The sequence below is a fragment of the Cyprinodon variegatus genome, unplaced genomic scaffold (assembly GCF_000732505.1).
Source record: "Cyprinodon variegatus isolate N-32 unplaced genomic scaffold, C_variegatus-1.0 Scaffold8, whole genome shotgun sequence".
NCBI classification, from domain to species: Eukaryota; Metazoa; Chordata; class Actinopteri; order Cyprinodontiformes; family Cyprinodontidae; genus Cyprinodon; species Cyprinodon variegatus.
The window spans coordinates 19,390-30,153 of NW_015150461.1; the positions used below are offsets into that span (position 1 = coordinate 19,390).

The following is a 10,764-nucleotide window of genomic DNA, read 5'->3' on the forward strand; positions in this document are numbered from 1 at the left end:
CTTTGGAGTACCCTGACTTGAAAAGGTGGAATATAAGTACATGCCATCCTGTAGGAAATAAATATCTGTAATGTCACACTACCTTCCGTATGGAAACTGAAAATTTGCTGTGTTGTTTCCTCAGTGTTAATAATTTGGAGTTGGGTGGTGTTTTGGCTGTAAAAAAAAAACTCAGCAGGTGCCCTCAATCAACCAACTTACAGTAGTAGTCAACACCTGCAACTAAGTTGAGCGTGGTTTGGATGTTCATGCCTTTTTTCCATAAAATAATTTTCAAAATAAAGCAGTGTGGCCCAATTATTCAAGTAATAAATGCTAAAGTGCCACATTGGGAGCCAAATTGCATGCTAATGCAGTCAGTGCATGCCAGTGGTTTGTACCGGTCAAATTAATTATTCTGGAGAATGAGGACTATGGCAATAGGTAAGTTTAAGGTGTGTGTTGTGCATGTTAACCTGCTGTAACCTTTGAGGTGACTACAGGAGTTTTCAGATTTGCTGACTTGGATGTTGGGATGTCTGGTCATGGTGGCTCGGGAGATAGGGGTCTATCCTGTAACCTGTGGATTGCCAGAGTGAGATCCAACCTTATTGCTGATGTTTAGAAGGCCTAGGGAAGTATATTGTCTTAGTGATGAAGTTATTTTCCTCATTATTTACACTATTAATCTAATGGGTCATAGAATAACAGAATGTATGTTAAAAAAAATCAACGCAGCAAAACTTAAAAAAAAATGTAACAGCAGCATGGGTGTCAAATGTTTAACACTAAGTCTTAAAATGTTAAAACTTTTTAAAATGTCAAATCTAACATGCTGTAAGCTGAATTACCAGTCAATCATTTTATTTATAGAGAGCGCACTGCTGTGGTAATATTAAAGTGCTCCCATTTACTTAGCATTTACAGATACCTTTATAATTTTCTAAAAGGCATTTAAAAGAAAAAAATATTTTATTATATAATTCCATGAGGAAGTCAACAAGCGAACACAGGACCTTCTTAGTACAGTGTGCCACTAAGCAGTCCATGTTAAACTTAATTTTAATTTTTAAAAACCAACAAAAAACAAGCCTGATCAAATGAAATAAAAAGTTTCACACCTGAATGACATAAACTGAGCTAAAACGACTGAGAAACCTATTAGAATCTAAACAGCATTCCTTCTGATTAATAATAAAACTGTGTACCAAAGATGTAGTTCAGATGAATTTTTTTGTATTGGCCTGCTTGATAAAACTCTTAAATGTTTATTTCTACATGTCCAACTATAAGTAATGATGCAGTCCCCTACAGCTTTCATCTTTCTCAGGTTGTCATGACGCCAAATGAGCATAAGTTTATTTCCAGGGGAAATCAAAGTCTTGATTTTAATTAGTTACTTTAACTTCATTCAGAACTTTAACATTAAATGCTGAGATCCACTTTAACATCGCTCTTCTGGGATCTGGAGCTGAATGCTGAGGTCTATAAAGTAAAATTATAGAATGACACATTTCCCTTTCAGCTTCTTGATGCCACAATGTTCACCCAGATAATAAGGTAGAAATAATGCAACCAGATTCATGACGTTTGTCTTTCCAATAATGAAGAACAATAAAGTGAAATTGCATTATGAAGTAGCCCACAGAGTGCGCGCATTGCGCAACTCTCCAGCGGACCATCATGGCACAGATGTGGGCGCCTCACTCTTCTGACTCTGCTGGATCTGAGCGCTCAGCGGAGCCAAAAGATGCGCACTAAACGCAGGGAGGAGCTTCGGGATTTTTACCTCACTTGTTTTACGCCACACTTGAGTGAAGACTCGGTTTCAAAAGTAGATTTTCCTGCGAAAGGTGAGTCCATTAATGCGCGGATAGTGTGTAGACTGTCAATTAATGATGTGAGGCTCGATCTGTTTTCCAGTTGCATCAGGGAGGTGCTAAATGTGTAGATTTCCCTGTTCTTTAGACGCGGTTATATCCTCTAATTGGGACGTGAAGAAACCTTTTGAAGATAATGATGAAGAGTCCAAATTATGTGAGATAGTTGAAGCTGTCTGCATCTGTTTAAATGAGCTTTGAATGGTCTGAAAGCGAGAAAGTGGAACGCGGACACAAATTACGCATAAATGCATTTTCTCTGGTGTTGGATGTGAGGTGGATTCTGCTCCAGCAGGTGCATCGCAAAATAACTCTTGGAATAAGGCATCATGGATCCCTGAAGTTTTTTTTTTTTTTTTTTTTTTCAATTACTGTTAAAGTTCAGAAAAATATCGCCTGGAATGAAATAAGGCTCCATCTCATCCTTCTACTCGGGTGCATCTGTGCGCTTTGGTCCTGATGTGCATGCTTGACGACAGCCACATTTTCTAAATTGCTTCATGTTTCCAGTTAATCCTAAAGCTGTTTCACTGTATCTACTGCATAGATGATGAGTTCTTTAAATTCATATTGCCCAAAAGGTGAAGGCTTTCCTTTATTTCTGAACTATGGAAACATTAGGGGGTGGTAACACCTGTTGTGTAAGCATTTATCTTTAAATCAGCTGGGAACAAGACAATAAAAATCCTGCTTGGTGTTGCACGTGTTACATATGTGCTTTTGAAGTTGAATGTGAGAAGCAAATTCAGTGAGTTTTGTCCTTCTGGGGTTTTTGAAGCCTTCATCAGTAATCAAAGAAAATAAGAATCAATTTAGCATCAGAAAACATTGTGTTTGATTCCCCGTACCTGGGTTTTTATATTCCTTTTGAGATTTTTCCATCTGATTGATTGGATAACGTAATGACTATAAATAAATGCTCTATTCGGCTTGTATCATTTCAAACAGTTACATAATTTGCCAGTCCAGCAAAAAAATCCACAGTCTAACTTTAGTTTACCTGAACATTTTCTCTGTTTCTCACTGCCAAGAGATTGGATTCTTTTCTTATATCTTCCCTTTGGTGTTGACTGGAATGATGTAGTTGGAGGTGCCTGTATGGGTTTAAGAGGGAAGTAGAGAGTGATTCAGCAGTCATAGAAAGCTCTTTGGGACTTTACAGTCATCCTCATGGAATGTATCCCCCACACTATGTGGTTTTCATAACACCTTAACTAAAAAAGAACATGCACAATCATGTAACGAAATCTGGTCCTGCCTTTCTGACCTTGTTACTGGTCATACATATTTTCTGTGAGATTCTTGCAGGTTTTTCTGCAAATCTTTCACAGCACGAAAGTAAAAACACAAGGAGGAATTTGGAAAGTGGATAGAAAGAATGGAGAACCAAAATTTCAAACACAGGTTGTAATATGGCTTATTGTATCTTTGTTTATTTAAAAAAAGAAAGTAAGACAGATAAACAGCTAAATGTATCTTATGTGTGACTGAATGATTTTCTAATTTGTCAGGATTTGGTTGAGGTTTGAGGACCCAAATGCAGAGGCAGGGAGGCAGAGGTGAGTTTCTTGATGATTTAATGAAGTGAAAACAAACAACTGATGCAGGAATCTAAAAATCCAAAAATCAAACAAGAAAACAAAGTCAAACAAACCAAAACCATAGAGACATCTGGGGGGAAACAATCATGAGGAGGAAGACTCAATGAGACAGAGTTGGAGGAAGTTTGACAAGGAACCAGCACTGAAGAACTGCAAAGAGAGTGTATTTATGGGAGGCTGAAAAAAAAAGAAGAGAGGACTAACAAGCAGATTGGGAGCAGGTGTGAACAGAGCAGAACAGGAAAGGAGCTAGGAAAAAAAGCGAACACAAGGGGGCAGCAGAGGGCAACAAATAAAAACCTGAAAACTGAAAATAACCAGAAAACACAATGAAATAAGAATTAAACCACTAAAACTAGAAAACATGGAGCAAAGTAAAACTGAATACTCAAAAGAAAACATAACAGAACCAGAACTGTGACATAATTGAATATTTGGCTGTTATATCTTGAAGCAAAGGCTGTTAAAACAAAGGTTGTTGAAGCAAAGGCTGCAAAAAAAGAGAAACTCCAAGATGCTGGAGCCATTAAAAGCACAACAGCTTATATCTAATACAGATTTCCAGTGTAGTTTAGTTAAAAACCTATTATGTTAAATGACAACATTGTGATTCAGCCACCAAACCATCAGCTGACAATTTAACCCTTTACTGTAATAATTGAACATATATCAGTATGCAGCAGCAGCTCTTTGGCTGCAATTTAATTGAAAAACAAAAACAAGATGGCAAACTGCATTTCTAATAGCTTAATATTAGGCCCAGATTTATTCCTTTATTATGAGCTGCAAGCTGTGTAGGCACATGTGCTGCAGCTCTAATGATTGAGCTTAGAAGTCACCGACTACCCCTCATTGCTTTGACTAAAAAGACAAGCAGAACAGAGGGCAATAATGAGCAAAGATGTTTTCTCATGATCATCAATGGATCAAGGTGACTTCAAATTATAATTTTTTTGGTTGGGTATCTGAACTCATCTGTTTAAGTGAAGCTTGTTTTCTATTCTATTTTCTTCCTGACTGCTGCTGGTGTTTCCTTTTTACAGCTTTATAGAACATGCACATGTTTTATTGCAATCAAATACAACTGTGCAAAAGATTGTGCTAATGATGAGTTTGTGCACATTGGAGATGCATCTATCCAAAAACAATGAACTCAGCTTTTATTCTCCAGCTGTAAACACTAGTATCCTTGATGTTCGTTATATTTACAATGGAGGTTCAAGCCCAGTAACAAAATGGATATTGTATAGAACGTCTTTCATCTGAAGCTTGGCTAGAAGGCTAGAATTTTGTCATCATGCAGCCTGTGCTGATTTGATAAACAGCAGAGCAATTTATGACAGAACTATAGTTGAAACAAATGGAAGGTGTTGTACACATGAAAATCAGAGGTCAAAGAACCAGCAGTACTAGCAGACTCCCAGCTGTGAGGCCTCAGCGGGGATAGCTGGCAGAATTTGACAATCTAGTTGTCTTAAATGCACTCACTATGCCAACCGGGAATCGCTGTTTGGGAAAGTGCGTGAAACATGTTGTCCATGTCTGCAGAAGCAAATGCCTGATGCACATCCTGCAGTGCTTGAGCTAACAAGAAATACAGATCAGAGTTATCGAGTACTCTGATTTGAGACTCGTGGAGTTTCCCCCCCCCCCTTACTTCACAATCTGTTTATTGAATGAATGAATAACATCTTTAAGGTTTTGTTAAAAAAAACAACACAGAAGAATAAAAATCAATCATAAAATAAAGATTACCCAACAAGAATGCTTTATTTCCATTTTAGTTGCAACAAAATCATTTCATGCTTCCTCACAAAAAACAGCATGTTACATGGATAAATTACAACAATTACAAATAAAAGCTCTGAGAAAGAAGCTATTCTTCAACCAGGTAGTTTGTCTAACGGTGCTACTTTAATGTTTCTGTGCAACTTTTTACATTTTCATGGGACTTTTTTAAGTTCTGCTTTCTTTGACTTAAAATCCTCTTAGTACCACTCTCACATAGCTGAAAAGAGGATCTACTGTTGAATTTTCCTATTGGTTCACATGAGTTATGCTTGAATATCATTTAACCTAAAGGCAACTTTTCTCTTTATTTGAAGACTTTTCTCACCTTGCTGTTAAAAATGGGTTTCAGAAAGATTCTGATGATCCTGGTGGTCCTCAATAGTTCTGAAGTTTGTGTAAGTCAGGTCTGTGGGTCTCTAATTTAGCTCGCTTTTAAACCAACCCCCACTCTGTGCCTTAGAAAAAGTCCTGTGACATTACAGTGGATCTGTTATCACCCTGTACCTGTACTGACCTCGCTGCAAATCTGGTTCTTCAAACCACAGATTTATATAAAAGATCCAGCATCAAATAAATGTAATCAGATGAGCAAACATTGGAAGGTGCTGCTTGTTACAGCCCAACTCTCAATTCAAGATTTTAGGGCTGGGGGATATATTTTTTAATGATCTTTGGTAGCACTGTTCTCAAATCTGCATGATTAAAGTCTCCAGCAACAATCTCAGAAGGATCCTTCATCTGGATGTTATTAAAGGTGTGCAGTCTCTCAGCGCTACCTTGTTGTTAACTGTGGTGAGATGAAAATACCCTGCAAGAACCAAAAAATGTTGCTCTGTTTCTTGAAGTCGCAGGAACAAGAAAGAAGTTTGTTTTGCCTCTGGCTTTGCATACCGTATGACAAACTCAGCTACCAAACTTATAGAAAGTCTAATCCACTGTAACAACACAAAACTTTTTTAAGTTACTTAAATATTTGTTTCCATTTCTATATTTGATTTTTTTTTTTTTTACTAAATTTTTTCTTATTTTTCTTTCTGCGCCTTACGTTCTCACAACTGGCTCATTATTTCTATACAAATTCATAATGACATGAGGTAACAATCACAACGAATCAAAGAAAATCAATGTAATGAAAATCTGTCCTGTGGGAGCCCAGTGTGATACTCATATGGATGGATGGATGAAAACAAGGGGCTGGTGGATCCAATTCTAAGACCATTCATTCCCCCTTTATTAGATCATAGATTAACATTCAGATTATGTTTAACAATTTTACTGCTGTTAAAACCAGAGGTTTTAAAAGCATTCAGCTGCTTATACAGGACTTCTCTTCAGCTCAATCTATATTATCCAGTCTGAAATTTAATTTATAACAAAAGTACTCCAAGTCAGTATTTTTAGAATAGAACTGATTTTAAGAATAGTGTTTTCAAAAGTTTTATTTAGGCAAAAACCTTATTTTGCTATATATAGAAACTGCAACGTTTGATTCAAGTTAAGGAGTTCAGTCAGTACTTTTGCTTTTACCTGTCTTTTTTTAAACAGGTATCTATATCTCTGATTAACTAAAGCATGTGGGTACTTTTGAAAGTCTGGTTACAAGCTGAAGAACATGTTCACAAATAAAACTCAAGTGGTCCTCAGGCACTTGCACTTATTTCCTGGAGGGGAAAAGTTCCCTTTCTGCTTGAGCTCAGCTTTTTCTTCATTCACCAATAATTGTAAATAAAAATTGCTCTCTTCCTTAAAATAGCTTTGGTACAACACAGGCATTTTCTTTAGTTTGTCACCCTCCTTCCACATAAACGTCATGCAATGTTGAGCAAACCACTGGCCAAACCACTGCAGCCACTTCACTCCTCTGATCCTCTGCATCAGGCAGACATGTTGGCGTTTGTGGACTGTTAGCCACAATTGTTTACATGCTAGAACTGCTTAAAACATCATATAGCTTCAGGTGCTACGAAAAGAAAACAACAACTGGGACGGACATTTAGGCTTCAAACCTGCTGAAAACATTTCCACTGTTATTGAAAAGACAGTTAGCTAACACACTATATGGCCATGCCTAACTTTGGTTAGGCCATAAATTTGGTTCAAATTGGGCAAAATTTCATACATCCAGTTTATGAAAATTTTTTGAAATGGAAAAGGTGATTCAGTGACATCTGGCAACCCTGCTGAAGTCACTGTTGCGTCCGTGTTAATAACCAAAGCCAGTAAAACCGCATTATAGAAGTCTTGGTGATGGTTGTCGCGTGATACTTGAAGATAGATCGGTTAATCCACAATGGATAATTCACATTGGAGACACACGCGTTTGACTGTGCTTCTATTTCTTTTGGGGGGGGAGGGGGTCCATAAGTAGGCGGGTGTAGATGTAAAATGCCATGGCCAAAAATTGTTCCCAGTCTGAGCCTGCTGCTACCAAACAGGTTAGCTCTGGGGAGAATGTTGCTACGGTGACAGAAACAAAGGTTGAAGAAATTCTCTTTCTGAACTGGAAAAGTTAGAGTTTCCTTGTTTTCAGGTGTAGACAACTCAGAATTTTTAAACCTGTTTCAGGAAACAGACCCATTAACTCCATCCCCTCTTGTCTTACTAGAGTCCCGAGTTCTATCTGCATAACAGACAATGACGGCAACCAATCCTGTAAGATAAATAGACACAGTGCAGTCGGCCAAGTCTCGGTGAACACAATCACACAACTGTCCCTGTTGCACAAGCCTAATTTCATAAGTCTTGTTGGCAAGTCAGCAACAGATAACAACAGAAATACTTAAGAAAGCTAGTGCATGTTAGCTTTTAGCCTCGCATGCATATCAGTTCACTCCCTCCAGTTCTATCCGAACCTATGCTAACCTCGGCACGTCCTTAGCAGACTAAGAATGATGTCCTCTGGTCCATCTGTCCAATGTGCTGTAATGGAATCTATACTTAAAGATATTCTCCCTAAATGAAGGAGCTCTAGTTATAACATACATGGGTCTCAGTTTTCTTTACAAAAAGATCCAGCATAAATTATGGAAAACACTACTATGCAAAAGAGAGAGCCATCAATGTCAATACTGCGAAAATAATTTAACTCTTTCAGTGATTTACTTATGTATATTAAGTCTGAAAGAGATATATGACACATTTTGTTTTGTGTTTTCTCTGCTTAGGTGTTGCTGCAGCCTCAGTATTTTGGACCTTCTAGTAAAAATGAGCCCACTCGACTCCTCCAACACCACAGCAGAGGGGGAGGCTGGCGGTGACCTTTCATTTTTGTTCAACGACAGCCTTGGTTCATACCAGCCGGGGTTCCACTCTGATATCACCAAGCACCTTGGAGTCCAAATCACCTTAATCATGGCTTATTCCTTAATAATATTGTTGGGGCTGCTGGGCAATTCCCTTGTAATCTACATGATTATTCGCTACAGGAACATGCGGACAGTGACCAACTACTTCATAGCCAATCTGGCGTTGGCGGACCTTCTGATGGTCACTCTTTGCCTTCCCTTCACTCTGGTTTACACTCTGTTAGATGAGTGGAAGTTTGGTGCCATGTTATGCCACATGGTACCTTTTGCCCAAGCACTGAGCGTCCATGTGTCTATACTGACCCTGACTGTCATTGCTCTGGAACGTTACCGCTGCATTGTTTTCCACCTCGGTCGACGCTTGACTTGGCGTTCCAGCCTCTTCATTATGGCATTCACCTGGACTATTTCTTCTGTCTTGGCAGCTCCTCTTGCCATCTTTAGGGAATATCGCTATGAAGAAATTCCTTCCATCAACCTGCGCATGCCCGTGTGCTCTGAGAAGTGGCCCCATGGCATTAACAGGGACGGAGTCATCTACAGCCTTTCAATGATCCTATTACTGTACATTTTACCTTTAGCCATCATCAGCTATGCCTACATATGCATCTGGGTCAAACTGAAGAACCACGTCAGCCCTTCCAGCCGGAACGACAGCATCAATCGACGCAAGAAAACAACAAAGATGTTGGCATTGGTGGTGGTGGTGTTTGCGGTCAGTTGGCTGCCTTTGCATGTGCTTCAGCTGGCCACTGATCTTGACCTGGTGCTCCGATTCGAGGAGTATAAGCTCATATTTACTGTGTTTCACATTGTCGCTATGTGTCCTACCTTTACCAACCCTCTTCTCTATGGATGGATGAATAAAAACTACAGGAATGGCTTCTTAATGGTGTTCCGGTGTGAGGACAAGGCAGACTCTTTCCACCCAGAAGGGTCATTTAGGACACGTTCTGTGAGAGGGCTGGCTGTGAACAGTCGTAATGGTGGACATCCTCCTACTGCTGTATGAAATTGGTGTGGTGTAAATGTAGAATCTTTAGAATGTTATTAAAACGTTTGGTTTAGGGGTTCAGAAGCCTATTGGCTTGATCATGTCTGGTCCTCAATTGTTGTCAAGAACCTTGAAACCATCTTTCCACCAAGTTCCAAGGTACAGGTACATTAGGTACAATAATTCATGGTGTGCCACTTCAATACTTAACTGCTTATGTGTTGCTGTTGGTAACAGCATCTTAAAAATATCACAATCAATGATCTGTTCTCTTCTTCTTCTGGTAATTATTTTGTGTCTGGTAAATCTGACTCCTGCTGTTTTCAATTTTATAGCGAAACTATGTGTTATTGTTTGCAAACGCAACACTGAGACTTGGTTAATGCAAAGCTTCAATGTGATGAAAAAAATGCCTTTCCATATCGGTCAATTTAAGCAAAGGTCTGGGATTTCTTTATATCAGTTACACGCCAGCAAAGTAGCAAATCATTCCAAACTTTGTTGAAATGTTGAAGCTTCTCTGACAGTATTGTACCAGGTGTGTTGTTTTTCTTAAACGTTTTTTCTTTTTTTTTTTATTTAAACATCAGAAAATAAATTTTTTGGAGGGGAATATCAAACTATATCATATTTTCGACAAAAAAAATGCTTTTTTCCACTTTTAAGGCAATCCCTAATTGAATAATGAATTGGTATGGAGATCAAAGGTGTGATGTTTTGGTAAGAATGAGCTTCAATACGTTTGCTTTCACATAATAATTGCTTTTCCTCTCTGTTTATTAAGCTGACACTCTAAACATTAAACTTAAAATGAAACGATAAACCAAACTAAAGAGATTGTGTCATACTATTATCTAAAATTATATTGCAAAAATGAAAAATAATAACATATAAAAGAAAAGACCTAGCAATGTTTTATAATTTTTGGCAACAGTGCTGCCATGTTGCAGAACTCTAAGCGGTGATGTCACAGGGTTGGTAGGCTCTGTAACTGCCATTTGAATATCTTAGTAATACCAACTATACCATACAATCATAAACTTCTTAAGAAATTTAGTATGATGGGAGACGAAGCTGAGAGGCCACTCATTGTCTATGCTTTTGAGCCCATTCGCCGTGTGACTTTAGTCGTGGTAAGGAGATAGGAGGCAGTTGTGAGGTATAGCTGGTATTATCAATGTATTCAATGGCAGATACAGAGCCAACCAAATCTG

General features: G+C 38.4%; 1 protein-coding gene across 1 annotated transcript; it reads left to right on the forward strand.

Annotated features, from left to right (window-relative positions):
• The first annotated feature begins 1,772 nt into the window (after positions 1 to 1,772).
• Positions 1,773 to 9,581, forward strand: LOC107086232 (neuropeptide Y receptor type 2-like). Its single transcript, XM_015377051.1, has 2 exons — positions 1,773 to 1,832; positions 8,416 to 9,581. Exon 2 carries the CDS (start codon positions 8,456 to 8,458, stop codon positions 9,566 to 9,568), a length of 1,113 nt encoding a protein of 370 aa, XP_015232537.1. The 5' UTR covers positions 1,773 to 1,832; positions 8,416 to 8,455; the 3' UTR covers positions 9,569 to 9,581.
• The last annotated feature ends 1,183 nt before the right edge of the window (positions 9,582 to 10,764 follow it).